Here is a 21,548-nt window from a genome sequence, read left to right as displayed (position 1 = left end):
TCCGCCACACCGCCATAGTCAGAACGGTTACTGGGAGGTTCCAGATTGTAGTTAGGAAAGAATGCAAAGTAGCTGTTGGGGTTTCCGTCGCAATTTGAAAACTGGATTATGTTCCCGTTGGATGTGAAACCTTCACTTCCATTTCGTACAGCTGATGCTGGAATAATGCCAAATAAAATGTAATCTTTCATGAAGGCGTTTATTGGTTCGGTGTAACCGGCGAAGCTATTGACTAACACCGCAAACTCTGTGTGGGCGAAATTTGGATGCGGCTGGATCAGAGTGTATGACTCGCTGTGGTCCACCCTCTTCTTCAACTTCAGTAGGACGTTTTTCCTGTCTCGAAACAAAGCATTGACAATCAGGTCCGCATGTAAAGTTCTGGTGAGGCCACGAGGAAGAAAGGTGAAGCCCCCACCATGGATTGCCATCTCGCAGTAAACATCAATGGGCTCTTCGTCTGCCAGTGGTTGTATGATGTACACCCCACTCGGCAAATGCGGTGGTAGGCTGTTGCAATCTTTGGAAAACTAAAAAAGGAGAACATATGTTAATGGCTAGCAGCTTATTTAGCAAACTCGATAAATTAGCTTATTATGAAGTATCCTATTGAAATATTAATAAAAAATGTTTAGGAAGACTAACTCGCTGTTTTGAGTTATCACACCTGTATACACGATTCGCATTTTAATACATTGCAACAAAACATGGTGAGGTAACTGGAAGCCCGAGTCTCCCTTTACAGGGCTTTCGTGACACAATTCACAGATTACATGAAATTATAGGAATAAGGTCTAAGATCTAAAAACTAAGTTTTAAAACAATAGATCAGATAAATAATAACTAATAGCATTAAATATACAAATTATACATTAAATATACAATTAGCCAATTTTTCTTTAAAAACCTTAATATCTTTAATGCCCTGAACGTCTTTAGACAGGTCATTCCACTGTTTAGCTCCGCGAAAGTAAAAACCTCGCACCCTACTGACAACCGGCAGCGTGGAAGGCTCAAGTCTCCAGACCTTCTTAAATTTCTATTATGGGTTTCCGAACGTGTTATGAAATAATCAACTAAATAACTTGGTTCCAGACCATTTAGATATTTAAAAACTAAAACTAAATCATTAAATAAAATCTCGGAAACATTCAGCCATTTTAAAGATCTTTGACCCTCAGAAATAATTATGGACAAATTTCTTTAACCCTAAAACAATCCGGGCAGCGAAATTCTGCACTATTTGCAGCTTATGTGAGTTTGATTTAGCTGTAAGTTATGTAAGTTTGATTTCAATGTAAGGTAAAATTTAGTAACCAATAATTAGAATTTATTGTAATGAATTGTAAATGTAATGTATTGTATTTGTTTGTATATCCGAAATTTAAAAAAAAAAAATGATTTAGCTGTGTTTCCCTATACAGAGGAACAACTGAATATAAAATAACTTGCTAAAAACAAAGCTATTTATAAGTAATATAAGTGACTTCCTGTCTTATAGGTGTTTATCCTATTCACCTGTACCAACCGATGAAAACAAGTAGAAGCTGTATTAGTTATATGGATGTTATAATTGAGACATTGATCCTGTGAAACTTAAAACCGCGGATATACCTAGTACCGTGAGTGATACAGGAGGTAACTGACTGGTGAGTGGGGGTAAACCAACGACTATAAACTTAGTTTTTTCAGGGTTGATAAGTAAGGAATTAGTTGAGCACACCTGAGATGGCGTTAGCTGAATCTGATACCTCAAACTTGAAAAACTGCTGATAACCATCAACATACAGTTTCACTTGACTATTACTAATTTCATTCATAAGATCATCCACATACATGGTGAATAGGATTGGACCCAGGATTGAGCCCTGGGATACCCCCTACATTGTGTTTTATAGGAAGTATTTCTGAGATAGAATCTTGGTTCGTAGCGGACCCGGCCCTGCTTTCTAAATAATAGATAGCTAGAAAACCAGGAAGCAGCAGCCGACGGCATCAGGCCAAGTCTGCGCAACTTAGTCAGGAGATAATTGTGATCTAGGCGATCAAAGGCTTTGGACATATCCATTAATACTATCAATGATACAGTTTTTTCTTCAACTGCTTTCAAGAGTTGATCATTGACATATACAAGGGCAGTTTCAGTAGAATTGTGTCACTTGTAACTACTTTGATGAATTGACAATTTATTATTCTTGTTAAAAAGTCAGAAAACTGTTTTTGGGCAAGTCTCTTAATTACCTTTGACAAGATAGGCAATAATGGAATTGGTCGCCGGGTCTCAATCTTTTGGTATTGGGACGCTTTCCGCCAATTTCCATGTGTCAGGAAAGATATACTTTATTGGAAGGAATTATTGATTAATCCTGTGATCACTAGAGCAGTTATTGGGCAGCTGTCCTTCTGGATTCTCTCCGAAATCTTACACGCGTTCCTAGCCCCACAGTGACAGCGGTGTCTCGAACGAGTCGATCAATGAGTGCATTTACACGGACACTTTCACGTCCACGGTAAGCTGTGACTTGGATAAGTCCAACCCAAAAGTCATCGGCCAGGATGAGCCGCGACTTGAGCTGGCCGTAGGTTGAATAAGCCGTGAATGTAGATTTTGTACCATTTATACGGGGTGTTCATGCCTTACGTAAGCTGCGGCTTATTTTCTCTCGTATAAACGGCTCTAACATCCTTCTCATTCTTCTCCTTAAAAAACACGATAATTGATATAAATAGTCTGCGAAAGTCGTGTTGTTGAAATGTTGGACTTTTTTGGGGGCAAAATTTTTTTCAACAATGTTCAAGCACGACATTTTTTTATATTCATTTATTGGATATTTGCCAACGTAATGGCTGGCAGGTGCTAGTTAACAAAACTGAATATTGAGGTTCGGCCCCGACTAGGTAAATTACGATCCGAAACGGCCCCTCGAAAACACAATTATCAAATCTCACAATGAAAGGCAGACAACAATGACAGCAAACAAAATAAAGAACTAGGTATAGAGCGATTAACAGCAAGTATGAAGTTAAGTTGGTGATCATCATTTTAGGGACTTTGACTTAAGTTAAGGCTCTCATGGGCAAAAGCGATAAGAGTGTCTTTAGTTAGAAAACCGCAAGTTTTACCAAAGCCATCAGCTTAATATGATTTTAAACAAAATATTATAATATCCATCTTCTCCATATGATACTCTATTCATAGTACATCTTCGACTACAACAAACTAACTTGATTTGAGCCCCTGCTAACTCAAACAAACTACGTGGGTCCTTTGGAATCCACCTTGGGATACGTGCTATGTATATTTTACACAATACTACTCTTACCATTTTTCTCGTGAAAGTAGTACCTGGTCGATCAGTAAGCTTGGCTTTATCTCTTACGGGAGAGAACTGTTTCTTGATTAGTTCACAACTACCATTGCTGCTCATCCCAAAGGGCTCTTTAAAGTTAGCAGAGGTACACCAAGAGTGCTCTAAGCATGCCTGGCAGCATGAAATAAGGCTGGGTGAATCAATTTTTTTGACCGGTTGGCCTGCTAAATACTTATTCTTACTACTTTTGAAGTAGGCAGATCTTAAGTTTCCGGCGGCGAAGACTAGAGAAGGAATGAAGCAAAAACTAAGAAACCAAATCATTTTAACCGATATCTCAACCTTCTATCATGGATTGAAGTTTCAGGATGTCGTTCGGTGGAAATTTCCGTTTTCGTGATTAGTATTCACCGCACGTGGTGAACCGCTTTAAAAACGCCTTATTAATGGTGATAAAATGCTCCAATCAGGTATAAACGTTTTGAAGTTTTAATTATAATAATTTTGTAAAGATTAAGAATGAAACATTAAAACAGGGAGAGGCTTTGAATAATTGAACTGTATGCTAAAGATAAAGGTGGATTACTTTCACAAAAGGAAAGTTCATGATATGATTTAGAGGAATAGACAAATTATTTAAAATTTTCCATGCTTACGTGGAGAAAAACTATTTGTAGCAATTTTGTTTTGCTTGTCGAGGATTGAAAACAAACCTGTCATTTTTTCCATTTACACTAATTAACAAAAGTATGCGGTAAAATTGTAAAACAAAGAAACATGTGGATAATAATTGCGTCCACAATATCCAGGAGTGAAGCCCTGCCCTACTATATTAAAGAACATAATTATTGTTCGTACAAAATTTGACAGAAACAATGGCATAGCAAGGAGGGGTCCCATGTTGCCCGTGAAACCTCCCCCCAACCTGCAAAGATGCTAAAAAGTTGATAAATTCTAAAATTAGATGTCTTTGAATGGCGATGTCTTATCCAAATAAATGTCACTTTTAGTAACACACGTAATAGATGTCGACACGTCATCTCTCTGAAAAGTCTTAGGTACGCCCCCGGCAATTTAAAAGGACGACCAGTTCCTTCGCTTCAGCGGCTAGGAATATATCAATTTATCTGTAAAACCTCTATCGCAATACATAATAGTTCTCAGGTTGCTTCTGCATCTAAGCTACAATGTAGCAAAATCCCGCATTCATTGATTTAAAGACAAGTGTGAGCGAGTCATTTATCTTCAATACAAATATAGAGAAATAAAATTAAAATAAAACATAACATAAGAAATGTACACTTAGCGAGATGTTCTATTGCAAATCATACAAAACATACGTCATGATAAAAGCATAGCAAAACTCGGAAGTCAAACTAGTCTTTTTTACAAAATTAAATAACTTGATAAAAATGAAAGATGTATAAAAACAGTTGCAAACTCGTGAGATTAGGTGTGTGTTTAATTTAGCATCTAGCCACAAGTTTAGTGATATTACATTCAGTATGGCTTTGTTTCAAGAGCGGACGAAAAGGTTGGTTATTATTATCGTCACTTTTGGAAAGAGTATTGGTGATTAAGTGACAAAAAAAAATGAAATTAAAACAGGCTTTAATTCATAAATAGTTCAGCTGTTGGGTAAGTGGTTTGCTTCGACTAATGCTCAAGAGGAACCGAAAGGTAAACACACTCACATGACAAGTTTTTCTTATAATCACGTAGAGAAAAATTATAGCTGTTGATTTTCCCTTCTTTATAAAAAAATGGGCTAGACCTTCAGTGTATTGACACTGCTTTTTTTTTTTAAAGTTTGAGGGAAAACCTCTTCAAGGAAAACTTTCGTTTCTTACATGCAAAACGAACAGGTGGATGACAATATTGCCCCATTGCCTACAATATCAAAAATGCTTGCCCTGTTCTTAATTATTCCCGTTTAAACGAGATTTGTTGAAACCTAACGAAGACATAGCCATTGAAAATTTTACGAAGATATAGACATTGAATATTTTCCAGGCGTTTATATGATGGGGAGTGGAAAGGAGGGGAGGGGAAGGAATGGGGGAGTAGGCCAGTTCGTGCCTCCGCCATACAAACATTTGTAAAATTTCGCGTCTTTATTATTGAGCAATATCTTTGCTCATTTCCAACGTATCACCTGCTGGTAAGCTTGGTAAGTTTCCAGCTTTTTTTAGCAGTTTCAATGGATCTTCGCTAACTGGTCTTTCTCAAAACTTGAAAAAAAAAAAACCACAACTTTTGAAGGGTTTATTCAATGTAGTTTTTTTTGCCTCACAAGCGGCAAAAGAGTTTAGCTATTATCGTCAATTTTGGCCTTAAAGTAAAAGTGGCCAACATTTAAAACTGACCAGCTTTTTAGTAATTTAATTGGTGGGCAAAGTCGTGGGTTTTATACTTTGACAAAAGCATAAGAGGAACTGAGAGATAAAAGTTTTCCACGTTTACGTGGAGACACTTATTATAGTGATTAGTTTGGTTTACTTGTCGAGCAAGAAAAGTATGGTACCTTTCCGTTTACAATCCTTTGGCAAATGAAAGGGAAAATATGGTTGCAGAAAACTTGGTAGTTTTGCAAAACAAACAAACTGGTGGATAGTTATTGCACTATTCTTCACAGTATCTAATCCAATCCAGTATCTGTGCATTATCACAATAACGAAAAAAAATTGTCTTCCATTAAAATGTCCATGAAATAATTAACTAAAACAGAAATTTCGAAATGAAGAGACAAGGTGATCCAGCTGATACAAACATGCCATTCTTCTGCACAACCGATCTCTACTAAAATACAGAGCGTAGGACTTTTAAAAGTCCTATTTAAGAAACGGTTGCCTGAATCTGCATCAATTCGACAGAAATACACTGTTAATCATGAAGATCGGTTTAGCACTAAAATTGGGTCCGTTTCGGGGAAATAAAATTTAATCCTATTTTGGGGGTCTAATTTGACTTCCTCATTTACTGCCAATACAGTCCAGCTAGCTTGGGCTGATTTCAGTTGGGCGCGCCCACGGGCTCGACGCGGGCTAAAATGAGTCTAAGCGTGGGCTGGAATAGGTCTTTGATGATAGGGCCGGGCTGCTTTGGGTTAAAATGTACTCAAATGGCCTCAGGAGAGGATGAATCAGTCTTCGGCCTACAGGGCTATAAGTGGCATGCGCAAGTTCTGGTTGAAACAGATATTTTTAATTTACAGTGTACTGATCGTGATTCGCTCGACGGATTCAGCGCGATTTGAGTTGAGTACTTTACATCATCTGACCTGACAGTGTAATAATAAGAGACAAAGTAAGACAGAATCGCTCGATCGATCTTTAAAGCTGCTCAGAATCAGCTCCAAATTTGACGCGAAAAAACAAACACAATTACATTTTACGCCGCCGAATCTACAAAGTGGTACCTTAAGATCACCTTCCTGCAATCCGTTCCGCTAAACCTTGCGTTTGGATGGCACAACTTGATCGAAAAGATTGCAGGAAGGTGATCGTAAGGTACCACTTTCTATTTTTCCCATACAAACTCTCATATTACGCTTGGGCCACCTGTGGCTCTATCAGTAACTTCTTTTCCATTTCTCTGTTTAGTTTTCATTACCCCGTTCCTTGTTTTAGGAACATCCATTGTGTGACACTGGTACTGGTACACTGATACACTGATGCAAAATTTCATATAAGTCCTACTGATGAAAATTTTCCAAGGTGCTGTAGATATGGTCTTGTTATGGGTTTTCAAGAATCAATTAAGAGACTCAAACAATTTTTAAAATCCGTTTATTTTCCTTTTTCGCGCCTAGTGTTACATTAAGCCTGTTTTTCCTTTGCCATGAATTTACCTTAAAACTTGTATGACTTAAGCTTAAAAATGGATTCATTTGAATCTTAATGTTTTACAAATTCAATTCGGCATGGTGCGAACAGGATTGGTGATGGGAACTGCCTTGGAGCGCCAATCTACAGCCACATAGCGAGTTTCAAAACCACATTTGGCCCAGTAGTTACTTTGAGTTTGCATATTGTGGTTTGGAAAGAATGCAAAATAGCTGTTCGGATTGGCATCGCAATTTCTAAACTGGATTTTGTGTCCGTTGGATTTGAAGCCTTGGACATTACGGTGGCGTGCCTTGTATGCTGGAATTATTCCGAGAAAAATGTAATCTCTCATGAAAGCGTTGACTGGTTCAGTGTAACCGTGGTAGCTGTTGACCCTCCCCCCAAACGTCGTTCTGGTGAAGTAAGGATGCAACTTCTGCAACTTCAGCAAGACGTTTCTTCTGTCTCGAAAAAGTACATTTACAATCCTGTAGGCATGTGGTGCTCTAGTTAGGCTTCAAGGAAGAAAGGTGAATCCACCGCCATAGATGGACATCTCGCAGTACACTTCAATAGGCTTAATGTATGGCAGCGGTCGTATCTTGTACACCCCATTCGGTGAACTACGTGGTAGATAACGGCAGCTTTTGGGAAACTGAAAAGAGGAAGAATATGCATTAATACTTTAGGGGGCTTAGGGGGAGTAGGGGGGTGGGGATTTCGAGGCAATAGTCAGGGCCACCAGGCGACTGCTGTAAAATATCTGTTCGGAGAAGCAAATATTGCGTAGAGCCCTAGACCGTTCCATTCATGTACAATTTTCGTACAAATTCGTCCCTAGATTTCCTGAAGCATATTTTTCACATTTCACACTCCAGGTTAGACTATTTTTCGTACGAAAAAGGAAACCTAAAGTTTTCGGATTCAAAAATGTGATAGAGAGAGGAATAAAAAAAATCTTTACTTTCGTAACTCGCTAATATGTATCTAGAATTTTCGCGAAAATAATACTGAAGCCCTTGCAATTTCAAAAAGACTTAGTTTCCCTAGGATGACCGAACACATACAAATTTTATAGCTCTGCTTAGAACGCATTTGTAAAGGTCTAAAAGTACTCTGTATAGTCTAAAAAAATGTTTTCAATGCATTTGGTTGCCTCTGAATAGTCAGGATATTAAGAATGGTTTCATTAAATTAAAAAGAGAAAGCATTGAGTAGTTATAGTCTGTGCATGGACTCGTTGCTATCTATACCTCGCCGTTGTAACCTGGCCTTCTAACGCCATTTGACTCCCACGGTATTACGGTAAAAAGAACGACAAGAAAGTCAAGTAATGCATCTGCAATAAAAGAAAAGGAGTTTTACATGTAAACTGGAAAACCAAACATTAAACGTCAATGAAACCAAACTGAGAAATCCCTTGGCCTTCAAATAGCAAGGCTTTTGCAAAAAACCTTGCCTTTAGCCAACAATTATAACAATCTTCAGCTGGTGGAAAAATGTCTGAGAAATGAAGGACTCTAGAAAATAGGAGAGGGAAGATGTTTACTGAGCAATCACATTTGTCCCAAAGTTCAAAGATTTTTAAACATTTTGCTCCTTTTAGTATTACATCGTTGTGCATCGACATAGTTGATATAATTATAAGGAACACCCCAAGTTCTAGCAAGAAAAACGGGAGAAATAAGAATATCTCAACAAAATTATTCAAGTTGCTGCGACGAGTTCTAACTGGGCTTTTAAGACTGGATTGTATAGAGCACCCTTAATAGGAAATTGAGTTCCGTACGATATTTTACGTCCACTTTGTTATATTACAGATAACAACTGTTCTCTAGCATGGAGGGATGAATTTTATCCTTTCTTGTCTCAAGATAAAAGATCTGCCTTTCTCACTAATTTTTCGTTTTCCCAACGTACCTTGGAAGTTACATTCACCTACATTTAAAAGCTGAGCTCCGGAGTCACTCTTTGCCTCATGTCAACATTCGTAACTGACTGGGAGTCAGTCTCAGCAAGACGAACAATAAAATTAAAACAGCTCTATAGTGAAGTTTTAAGAATTTAATGAGGTTTTCAGATCTTCACTGAACTATCCCATGGTGAACGTCTTGGTTGATTATGGATCTCGAAAACTATTTTATATCCTCTCTCGAAAAACTCGGAAAAAGCCGTTTAGGGTAAGTCTCGAAGTCTCTGTTTTTGTGGTTTAACGGAGTCTTACACCCGTGGTTTTTTCAAAACATTGAAAAATAGACTTTAGAAGCAATAAATTAGTAAAATACTCACCCTGGCTGGTTAGGCTTTTGTTGTAGCAAATCCCTATCTTGACTACCAGTGTACTAGCTGGACTCGTCAACACCTTGTTGATCTCTAACCTCTAATAGGCACCCAACCCGGAAAAAAGAAACACTCAAACGGCGTAATATGCGCCATCATCATAACATCATCGGTCGGCTTCGCAATGAGCGTATTTATTTAGGTAACTATAGTGAGCTTATTCCTGTTGCTGACCTTTTATATTGTACTTTCACTTTGAAATGTTAGTGACATTTTTAGTGTTGAGTCATCCAACTATCACTAAAGAAATAAGGATTTTCATATACCCAATACTGTACATTACAGGAAACATTCTATGAGGTACTTTAGACCATGGTCTAGATTAGACGTTAGAGCCACAGACAAACCTAGCTTGCAATCTCTTAAATCCAACGTACCACCCATTTACCTTGAAAATCTCAGCTATAAACGACAATCGTAGTTCCTGTATAATTAGAAGCTCTTAAGTGTTTTAGAGACTGAATTTTTTTTACACATTTTCAGGTAGATATTTTACCGGTAGTAGGTTTAACTTCGTAATTTTAATTTTTTAATGTTTCTAAATTTTAGAGTTCGCAGGCTACTGTAGATCTTGTTTTTTTATGGGTTTTCAAGAATCGATTAAGAGACTCAAACAATTTTGAACAACCGTTTATTTTCCTTTTTCGCGCCTAGTGTTACGTTAAGCCTATTTATCTATCTCTAATTTAGCCACTTTTCAGTGATCATGCGCATCATTTAAGCAATAGAAAATGTTTTCCTTGTTTACATAGCCCGATATAAACACGAGAGGGGTTGGGAGAATTAGATACAGTTATGTAAACCCGAGACGAAGTGGAGGGTTTGCATAACTGTCGAGAATTCTCCCAACGCCTCGAGTATTTATATGAGGCTATGCAAACACAGGAAAAAAGTTTTCTATTGCTTTTATAAAATGACTTTCCCGAGAAAAAGACGCAAAACTCTTTGTACGGCACTGATTAAAAGAGAAATTCTAACCATTCGCAAAATCTTGTCCACGAAGTCTTGCACGCGTAATCAGTTCTTGTTTTGTAAAAAGATGCTTTGCAAAATACGGGTTTTTCTCGCTTAAAATATCAGCTTAAGCGGAGAAAAATTGACTCACCTTCTTTGTAGCGATTTTCCATTTTTCAGCCGAAGAAGGAATGGGTAAATAAAGTAAACTTGTCGAGTTTTGAACTCGAAAACTTTTTCAAATTCATGCTTGCGCTATTAGCGCGTGAAAAGCCAAACAACTTGACGCCACAACCATGTTTACATACTCTCATGCAAACACTCCTCTCGGCCAATCATAGCGCGCGTACTATCTTAGTTATTTTATAAAAGGAAATCTTATTATGGATACAGCGCGTCCATATTTAAGCGAACGCTCCGAAAAATACTCACGGTAACGTGGTAAATCGATATAGATACCAACACATACTTGATAAGAACAGTATGATGTTTAATATCTCAACAGACTAAACGTCAGTACAAAGAGCCTTGAATTCGATTTTCGCTCGTTGAAGTCGCGTCAAATAGTTTCCCCACTCAGTAAAAATAATTTTTGTTCAGTGTATCAAATGCGACAACCAAATCATTAACATCTTGGAAAACACTCCTTGACTTTTTTTCACTGCACTTTTAGCTAGTGGTTTAGACAGACGGAGTCTATCAAACATGTTGTTTTTTTTTTCGCACTGATCACGAGTGGGGGATAGCTCTCAGTACCTTTGAACGCGACCTCCTATTGTTGCATGATGTTAGTATTAATATAATATTTATGTCTTCGTGGTTCATAGAGGGCCGCTAGTTTTTCTCGGTTTTTTTTTGCAACTGTCAAGTGTCTCCACCTTAGATAAAGTCTCAGTTCTATTCTAATCTACGTTATTACATTATCTACATCATTACATTCGGTCTATTGTCCTCCACTACTATTCGTTGTTTATTGATTGTAATGTACAGAATGATACTTTTATAGGTGTTGCTGTCGTCACTTGCGTGGGGTTTTAAAGAAGGAGGGGTTTTTCCTTTTAACAACTTTTCTTTTTGTTTTTGGCTTACTTTGGTGTTACATACATAGCACTAAATGGCCTGTTTTTGAGATTAATTTAAAAGGCTGGCAACTTCTTAGCGAATTCCAATGGCTGTGGCATTAAAGCCATATTTGGTCCATTGGTCACTGGATGAGTAGGTGCCACAACCTCCAAAATGCACTTCTGTTAAGAAAAAGAACTCGTCAGGCATACTGTGGTCAGGGTAGGTGATGGCAATTGCCTTGGAGCGCCAAATGTTCGCAATACCGCCAGAGTTAGAACGGCTACTGGGAGGTTCCAGATTGTAGTTAGGAAAGAATGCAAAGTAGCTGTGGGGGGTTCCGTCGCAATTTGAAAACTGGATTATGTTCCCGTTGGATATGAAACCTTCACTTCCATTTCGTACAGCTGATGCTGGAATAATGCCAAGTAAAATGTAATCTTTCATGAAGGCGTTTATTGGTTCGGTGTAACCGGCGAAGCTATTGACTGACACCCCGAACTCTGTGTGGGCGAAATTTGGATGGGGCTGGATCAGAGTGTATGACTCGCTCAGGTCGACCCTCTTCTTCAACTTCAGTAGGACGTTTTTCCTGTCTCGAAACAAAGCATTGACAATCAGGCCCGCATGTAGAGTTCTGGTGAGGCCCCGAGGAAGAAAGGTGAAGCCCCCACCATGAATTGCCATCTCGCAGTAAACATCAATGGGCTCTTCGTCTGCCAGTGGTTGTATGATGTACACCCCACTCGGCAAATGCGGTGGTAGGCTGTTGCAATCTTTGGGAAACTAAAAAAGGAGAACCTATGTTAATGGCTAGCAGCTTATTTAGCAAACTCGATAAATTAGCTTATTATGAAGTATCCTATTGAAATATTACTAAAAAATGTTTAGGAAGACTAACTCGCTGTTTTGAGTTATCACACCTGTATACACGATTCGCATTTTAATACATTGCAATAAAACATCGTGAGATAAATGGAAACCCGAGTCTCCCTTTACAGGGCTTTCGTGGCACAATTCACTAATTACATGAAATTATAGGAATAAGGTCGAAGATCTAAAAACTAAGTATTAAAACTATAGATCAGATAAATAATAACTAATAGCATTAAATGTACAAATTATAATATACATTAAATATACAATTAGCCAATCTTTTCTTAAAAACCTTAAGGTGATTCCAGGGTTTTGCACTGCGCATCTCTTACTGCGCATAACAAGATGGCCGCCGTGAAAAAGAGCATCTGAAGTAACATTATTAAAATGAAGTTGACTTAAGAGAAACGCTATTGGAATTTTCGCTTGCGGTTGTTTCTTACCGAGATGAGACTCAATGTGTTGGAAATGTGCATAACGTAAGCAGTACACGTGTTACTGAGTTCGACTTCCTCTCAGAGAACCTCGATAGTGGATGTAAACTTGCGCTAACTCAATTTGATTTTTATTTAAGCGCCATCTCTATCACATTGCGTCCTAACCGTGATATCTCGATGTAAATTCTGTAAAGACGGATTTTTCAATGTTTCCTTCCCCCTTCCACATACTTGCCATTTTGAAACTCGCCCCAGTCTTCTCTCAAATTGAAAAGAAATGCATTCGGTGCGCACTTTCTGCAGCTCTACCGCAAAAACGAGTACGGTGACCCCCATTTTTTATTTCATGATTTTAATAAGAACAGTGCTTCCTTTCATTGAGAAAAAATTTGCATAAATCTATGTTCATTTTTTTGGCAATTTTACTAAATTGTACGGATTGAGCTATAACGGGTCGCATAGAGCGTGTCCAAATTAAATCTACTTTGGAACGTAAAGTAGAAACAAGGGCATTTAAAGGCATTTTTCTGGTACGTAGGTGGATAAACAATATATTTAGGTCAAATTCTGTGCGATACCACATGCATCATCGAGAAAATTTATCCTTTTTGTCTAGTTTTGGGCTGCGCACGGTTTTTGCCAAAGGGTCCGAAATAGCCGTATTTGTCAGTATTGTGACGTCAAAACGAGCACGGTGACCCCCACTTTTTATTACATTTTTATCATCTTCTTGGCTTGTTACATCAGTCCACCAAGTTTCATCTACAATCTATGTTGGGTTCTTTTACAAGGGAATCACCTTAATATCTTTAATGCCTCCTACACCGTTTAGCTCCGCGAAAAAAAAGACCTCGTTGCCCTACTGAAAACCGGCAGCGTGGAAGGCTCAAGTCTCCAGACCTCAGCTTTTCAATTTCTATTATGGGTTGCCGAAGGTGTTATGAAATAATCAACTAAATAACTTGGTGCCAGACCATTTAGACATTTAAAAACTAAAACTAAATCATTAAATAAAATCTCGGAAACATTCAGCCATTTTAAAGATGTACGACCCTCAGAAATATGGTCAAATTTCTTTAACCCTAAAACAATCCTGGCAGCGAAATTCTGCACTGTTTGCAGCTCAGTGCCGTAAGTTTGATTTAGCTGTAAGTTACGTAAGTTTGATTTCAATGTAAGATAAAAATTAGTAACCAATAATTAGAATTTATTGTAATGAATTGTAAATGTAATGTATTGTATTTGTTTGTATATCCGAAATAAAAAAAAAGTTTGATTTAGCTGTGTTTCCCTATGCAGACGAACAATATAAAATAACTTGCTAAAAACATTTAAGCTATTTTTAAGTAATATAAGTGACTTTCTGTGTAAGAGGTGTTTATCCTATTTACCTGTACCAACTGATGAAAACAAGTAGAAGCTGTCTTAGTTATATGGATGTTATAATTGAGACACTGATCCTGTGAAACTAAAACCGCGGATATACCTAGTACCGTGAGTGATACAGGAGGTAACTGACTGGTGAGTGGGGCTAAACCAACGACTATAAACTTAGTTTTTCAGGGTTAATAAGTAAGGAATTAGTTGAGCACCATTTACTAATTTTAAATAGAGATTAAGTCATTGTTCACATGTGAGATGGCGTTAGCTGAATCTGATACCTCAAACTTGTAAAACTGCTGATAACCATCAACATACAGGTTCACTTGACTATTACTAATTTCATTAGTAAGATCATCCATAATAGGTAGTGAATAAGATTGGACCCAGGATTGAGCCCTGGGATACCCCTGCATTGTGTTCTATAGGAAGTATTTCTGAGATAGACAGCGGACCGGGCTCTGCTTTCTGAATAATAGATAGCTAGAAAACCAGGAAGCAGCAGCCGACTGCATCAGGCCAAGTCTGCGCAACTTAGTCCCTGGAGATAATTGTGATCCAGGCTTTCTCAAACTCATTAATAATTCATAAAGAAAATTCAAAGGAAATTAATGTTTAATGAGTGTTTGGATATCAGATGAAAAACTGCTCATTTTTGCATCCTTAATTTCTCCTTCAAAAATGATTTTGTTTGAGAAGAAATATCAAACATTCGACACAGTGTTTCATCACCAGATGAAACACCTCGAAGTTCGTCAAAAATACTCCGCTGCGCGTCGTATTTTCAACTCTCTTCTCGGTGTTTCATCTGGTGATGAAACACTGCATCTCATGTTTGATATATTACATCAAAGGCTTTGGACATATGTACGGTCGCAATTTGTAATGATCATCACACTTTGTGATACCTATGGCAATTTGAAATAAATTCATCGCACGTTGTAATACCTTTTGCAATTTGTAATAAACCTTTTCGCACTTTGTAATAAAAAAGCAGTCGCAATTTGTAATAACTGTCCATCGCACTTTGTAATAAAGTAAGCTGTCGCAATTTGTAATAATTCCATCGCACTTTATAATTATTTTTTGAGAGTGATTCAACTTACTTCGTCAACATTAAAATAACATGAATGGTATTTCATAAACAAAGATGATGACGTCTGCAAGCAAGTAACTTCCAAAATTACTTATATAATTTATATTATATTATTCAAACCGTTTAACTTTATTCACGGTCCTAGGGGTCCTTGAGGGGGTGGGGGGGGGGGGGGGAAGGGCTAAACTTTTTTTTTTTTCATCAATGTTGATTAGTTATCTGACTTACGAAATTGTGTATTCCTAAACCTGGCTGTTGTAGCAGATGGTTTACATGCAATGGTTACCCAGGGGAGGCATACTCCCTTATATGGCCAATACGGGGATGTGCCTCTGGACAGAGCATTGTCTGAGTACAAAATCTAGACACACTAGACACAAACGAACCATGAATTAAAAGGCATTTAATTTCCAAAAATCGTAACATCCATCCTTACATCATTCAAATAAGAACCCCTGGAAAGTTCAAGCTTTCCTTTTTATATCTTCTAACAGGTCTACACAACACCGTCCTTGTCTAACGCGCAATCTTAAAAGAAGTAATAGTGGCTTCCACATTTTGACCAACTTAATCAGGCAAGGCCTGTAACACTGTCGAACCACAACAGAAACATAAACACGAAATCCGATTAGTCGCTGGCCAATACCTTTGTATGTACCTGTTTTTATAAAACTCACTTGGGGTCATACACTGAGCAGGCTGACCATTTGGTCCGTTATTCTTTCTTGATTTGGTCCCATATAGTAACAAAAGGAGTATCATTCCATCTTCAAAACGATTTTTTCTATGGGGCCCTTTAAGGCAAATACCGTGGGGATAGTAAAAAATTCTCCTTCCCCGCGTACAACACGTAAGACCTTGCAATTCTTCCGAGAGTGCTCAGGATTACTTTTTTCCACAAAATGGAAAGGATAATAAACCAAATCATCCATTACTACTTGAATTACCCTATCTAAGCACAAAAACACAAAGCCAACAAGGTAAAAAATGATACCCTATGAAGAGCCATAATATAATATGTCCCATTATGGCTCTTGACCCTATTTAAGGTTCGCGATCCTCAGCGGTTCTTACCTACCAGGCCAATATATGGGATTATCGCCCCCCCTCCCAAGACTTCACGTGTCACGTGGCAAGCAAACCGAACATGGATTTGGACGACGAAAGCCAGGGTATTTTGGATTCAATTATATGAAATGATTCATATCCTTTTTTTTTTTGGTGACATGTCACGGGAAGTTTCATGTCTTTCATAAAAAAGCGATTCTCGTTGGTCACCTGATCAATCAAGGCAGAAAAATTTATATCGGAAGACATGCGTGTTTGACCAAAGAAAATAATTTAACTTTATAACAAAGTGCGACAGCTTACTTTATTACAAAGTGCGATATATAGTTATTACAAATTGCGACAGCTTTTTTATTACAAAGTGTGACAGGGTTTATTACAAATTGCGACAGGTATTACAAAGTGCTATGATTATTACAAATTGCGACAGTACACATATCCAATAATACTAACAATGATACAGTTTTTTCTTCAACTGCTTTCACGAGTTGGTCATTGACATATACAAGGGCAGTTTCAGTGACTTGCAACACTTTGTTGTCTTGACAATTTATTATTTCTTGTCAGAAAACTGTTTTTGGGCAAGTCTCTTAATTACCTTTGACAAGATAGGCAATAATGAAATTGGTCTGTTATTAGCTGGTACAGCTTCCGGGTCTTCCTCTTTTGTTATTGGGACGCTTTTCGCCAATTTCCATGTGTCAGGAAACGGCCACGGTAAGCCGCGGCTTGGATAAGTCCAACACAAAACTCATCGGCCAGGATGAGCCGCGGATTGAGCTGGCAGTGGGTTGAATAAGCCGTGAACGTAGATTCTGTACCATTTATACCGGGTGTTCACGTCTTACGTAAGCTGCGGGCTATTTTCTCTCGTATAAACGGCCCTGATATCCTTCTCCTTATAAAACACGATAATTGATGTATATAGTCTACGAAAGCGTATTGTTAAAATGTTCGACTTTTTGGGGGGCAAAATTTTCTCCAACAATGTTCAAGCACGACGTTTTTCTATATTCATCTCATATTGAACATTTGCCAATGGCTGGCAGGTGCTAGTTAACAAAACTGAATATTGAGGGTCGGCCCCGACTAGGTAAATTACGATCCTAATCATAACTATAACAAAATTCTCAAATCTGATTGGCTATCAACTGCCCTGGTTTCAGCGTTAATAGGACAGTACGCGTCATGCCTAAGTAGTTGGACAGTACGCGCCATCACGCGCGCTTAGATGGCTTTTTTTTCACTGGTAGAAAAAAAATCTCGGAATTTCTTGTGTTTTGATTTAAAAAAAAGACCCTAATATATCACAAATTTTGTTAAAGTTATGATTAATTGGTAACAGAACTTCGTGTCGTCCAATTCGGACTGTAATCATACTCGTGATTAAACAAATCGGACTCCCGCTACGCGGTCGTCCGATTTTGTTAATCACTCGTATGATTACAGACCGAATTGGACTCCACTCAGTCCTGTTACCATTACTAATCATAACTATAACAAAATTCTCTAATCTGATTGGTTATCAACTGCCCTAAATTCCACCTTAATAGGACAATTTAATAGGACAGTACGCGTCATGCCTAAGTAATTGGACAGTACGCGCAATCACATGCGCGCTAAAATGTCTTTTTTTTTATTTCTAGCAAAAAAAATCTTGGAATTTCTTGTGTTTTTATTTTAAAAAGAGTCTTATATATCACAAATTTTGTTAAAGTTATGATTAATTGGTAACAGAACTTCGTGTCGTCCAACTCGGTCTGTAATCATACTCGCGATTAAACAAATCGGACTCCCGCTACGCGTCGTCCGATCTTGTTAATCACTCGTATGATTACAGACCGAATTGGACTCCACTCAGTCCTGTTACCATTACGAAACGGCCTCTCGAAAACAGAGTTATCAAATCTCGCAATGAAAGGCAGACAACAATAAAAGTAAACAAAATAAAGAACTAGGTATAGAGTGATTAACAGCAAGTATGAAGTTAAGTTGGTGAACATCATGGTAGGGACTTTGAATTAAGTTAAGGCTCTCATGGGCAAAGGCGATGAGAGTGTCTTTAGTTAGAAAACCGCAAGTTTTACCAAAGCCGTCAGCTTATAATTTTTAACAAAAGATTATGATATCCATCTTCTCTACACTCTATTCAAAGTACATCTTAGACTACAACAAATTAACTTGATTTGAGCCCCTGATAACTCGAACAAACTACGTGGGTCCTTTGCAAATCCACCTTGGGATACGTGCTATGTATATTTGACACAATACTACTCTTACCATTTTTCTCGTGAAAGTAGTACCTGGTCGATCAGTAAGCTTGGTTTTGTCTCTTACGGGAGAGAACTGTTGCTTGATAAGCTCACAATTACCATTGCTGCTCATCCCAAAGGACTCTTTAAAGTTAGCAGAGGTACACCAAGAGTGCCCTAAGCATGCCTGGCAGCATGAAATAAGGTTGGGTGAATCAATTTTTTTGACCGCTTGGCCTGCTAAATACTTATTCTTACTACTTTTGAAGTAGGCAGATCTTAAGTTTCCGGCGGCGAAGACTAAAGAAGGAATGAAGCAAAAACTGAGAAACCAAATCATTTTGTCCTATTCGATATCTCAATCTTCCATCATGGATTGAAGTTTCAGGATGTCGTTAGGTGGAAATTTCCGCAGGGGGTAAACCACTTTGAAAACGCCTTGTTAATGGATGATAATATGCTTTAATCAGGCAAGCGTTTTGAAGTTTTAATTGATTTTGTGAAGATTAAGAATGAACCAAAACTTAAAACTGAGAGAGTCTTTAAACAATTGAGCTGTTTTCTAAAGGTGAAGGTGGATTACTTTCACAAATGGAAAGTTCATGATATGATTTAGAGGATTGGACAAATTATTTCAAATTTTCGATGGTTATACCTGGAGAAAAACTGTTTGTAGCAATTTTTTTCCTTGTCCAGGATTGAAAACAAACTTGTCATTTTTTCCATTTACACTAATTAATGTGCTAAAATTGCAAAACAAAGAAACAGGTGGATAATAATTGGGCTATTTGTCGTCCACAATATCCAAGAGTGAAGCCCTGCCCTACTATATCAAAGAACATAATTATTGTTTGTATAAAATTTGACAGAAACAGTGGCGTAACTAGGAGGGGTCCTGTGTTGCCCGTGCAACCTCTTCCCAACCTGCAAAGATGCTAAAAAATTGATAAATTCTAAAATTCATTGTCTTTGAATAGCGATATCTTACCCAAATAAATGTCACTTTTAGTAACACACATAATAGATGTCGACACGACAGAATGGTAAGTACCCTGAGAGTGAGCCCCACCACCCTCCCCTCCTGAAAAGTTCCAGCTACGCCCCTGAGAATTTGAAAGGACGACGAATTCCGTCGCTTTAGCGGCTAGAAATATACCAATTTATCTGTAAAGCCGTTATTGCAAGACAGGATGCTGTTGCATCTAAGCTACAATGTAGCAAAATCCCGCATTCATTAATTCAAAGGCAAGTGTGAGCGAGTCATTTATCTTCAATACAAAAATAGAGAAATAAAATTGAAATAAAACATAAGAGAGGAATTCTACACTTGCCGATCGCGAGATGTTCTGTTGCAAATCATACAAAACATACGTCATGATAAAAGCATAGCAAAACTCAGAAGTCAAACTTGTCATTTCTAAAGTATTAAATAACTTGATTAAAATGAAAGATATATAAAAACAGGTGGAAGCTCGTGGGATAAGGTGTGTGTTTAATCTAACATCTGACTTTGCTTCAAGAGCGGAAGAAAAGGTTGGTTATTATTATCGTCACCTTTGGAAAGAGTATTAGCGATCAAGTGACAAAAAAAACATGAAATTAAAACAGGCTTTAATTCAGAAATAGTTCAACTGTTTGGTAAGTGGTTTGCTTCGACTATTGCTCAAGAGGAACCGAAAGGTAAACACACTCACATGACAAGTTTTTCTTATAATCACGTAGAGAAAATTTAAAATTATAGCTGTTGCTTTTCCCTTGTTTATGAAACATTTGCCAGACCTTCCGTGTATTGACACTGCTTTTTTTTTTAAAGTTTGAGGGAAAACCTCTTCAAGGAAAACTTTAGCTTCTTGCATGTAAACAAACAGGTAGATGACAATATTGCACCATCATGGCCTACAATATCAAAAATGCTTGCCCTGCTCTTAACTATTCCTGTTTAAACGAGATTTGTTGAAACCTAACGAAAATATAGCCATTGAAAATTTTACGAAGATATAGTCATTGAATATTTTCCGGCCGTTTATATGATGGGGAGTGGAAAGGAGGGGAGGGGAGGGGAAGGAATGGGGGAGGAGGCCAGTTCGTGCCGCCGCCATACAAACGTTTGTAAAATTTCGCGTCTTTATTATGGAGCGATATCTTTGCTCATTTACAACGTATCACCCGCTGGTAAGCTTGGTAAGTTTCCAAATTTTAAGGCGCTCTTTTTAGCAGTGTCAATGGATGTTCGCTAACTGGTCTTTCTCAAAACTTAAAAAAAAAAAAACCACAACTTTTGAAGGGTTTATTCAATGTAGTTTTCTTTGCCTCACAAGCTGTAAAAGAGTTTAGCTGTTATCGTCAATTTTGGCTTTAAAGTAAAAGTGGCCAACATTTGAAACTGATCAAGCTTTTTAATAATTATATTGGTGGGCAAAGTCGTGGGTTTTATACTTTGACAAAAGCATAAGAGCAACTGAGAGATAAAAGTTTTCCACGTTTACGAGGAGACACTTATTATAGTGATTAGTTTGGTTTACTTGTCGAGCAAGAAAAGTATGGTACCTTTCCATTTACAATCCTTTGGCAAATGAAAGGGAAAATATGGTTGCGGAAAACTTGGTAGTTTTGCAACACAAACAAACTGGTGGATAGTTATTGCACTATTGTTCACAGTATCTAATCCAATCCAGTATCGGTGCAATAACGAAAAAAAATTGCCTTCCATTAAAATGTCCATGAAATAATTAACTAAAACAGAAATTTCGAAATGAAGAGACAAGGTGATCCAGCTGATAGAAACATGCCATTCTTCTGCACAACTGATCTCTACTAAAATACAGAGCGTAGGACTTTTAAAAGTCTTGTAGTCCTGTTTAAGAAACGGTTGCCTTAATCGGCATCAATTCGACAGAAATACACTGTTAATCATGAAAAGATCTGTTTAGCACTAAAATTGGGTC

The 21,548-nt window shown here is 37.7% G+C and overlaps 2 protein-coding genes and 1 pseudogene across 2 annotated transcripts in view; all 3 read right to left on the bottom strand.

The window, feature by feature from the left end:
- The window catches only part of LOC140928498 (uncharacterized), a 4,095-nt gene extending 386 nt beyond the window's left edge, over positions 1 to 3,709 (bottom strand). The window contains exons 1-2 of the mRNA XM_073378254.1: positions 3,324 to 3,709; positions 1 to 530 (exon numbers count right to left, since the gene is read on the bottom strand). The exon at positions 1 to 530 is cut by the window's left edge and continues 386 nt beyond it. Of these exons, the coding sequence (XP_073234355.1) occupies positions 1 to 530; positions 3,324 to 3,635 (842 nt within the window). The 5' untranslated portion in view covers positions 3,636 to 3,709. The remainder of the gene's footprint in view (positions 531 to 3,323) is intronic.
- A 3,514-nt stretch (positions 3,710 to 7,223) lies between these two features.
- Positions 7,224 to 9,478, bottom strand: LOC140926939 (uncharacterized; annotated as a pseudogene).
- A 2,105-nt stretch (positions 9,479 to 11,583) lies between these two features.
- Positions 11,584 to 18,947, bottom strand: LOC140928499 (uncharacterized). The gene is made up of 2 exons (XM_073378255.1): positions 18,632 to 18,947; positions 11,584 to 12,280 (listed from the first exon to the last, which is right to left on the bottom strand). Exons 1-2 carry the CDS (start codon positions 18,941 to 18,943, stop codon positions 11,588 to 11,590), a joined length of 1,005 nt encoding a protein of 334 aa, XP_073234356.1. The 5' UTR covers positions 18,944 to 18,947; the 3' UTR covers positions 11,584 to 11,587.
- Between the last annotated feature and the right edge of the window lie 2,601 nt (positions 18,948 to 21,548).

This window comes from Porites lutea, chromosome 2 (genome assembly GCF_958299795.1).
Source record: "Porites lutea chromosome 2, jaPorLute2.1, whole genome shotgun sequence".
Lineage (NCBI taxonomy): Eukaryota > Metazoa > Cnidaria > Anthozoa > Scleractinia > Poritidae > Porites > Porites lutea.
This window is presented reverse-complemented; position numbering and strand designations above follow the sequence as displayed.

What these genes read in the sequence shown, in the direction of transcription:
- LOC140928499 (XM_073378255.1), bottom strand. Translation starts at nt 18,943, where the DNA reads ATGATTTGGTTTCTCAGTTTTTGCTTCATTCCTTCTTTAGTCTTCGCC. An exon ending in CTACTTTCACGAGAAAAATG is followed by an intron (nt 12,281 to 18,631) that starts GTAAGAGTAGTA and finishes CTCCTTTTTTAG; the next exon opens with TTTCCCAAAGATTGCAACAG.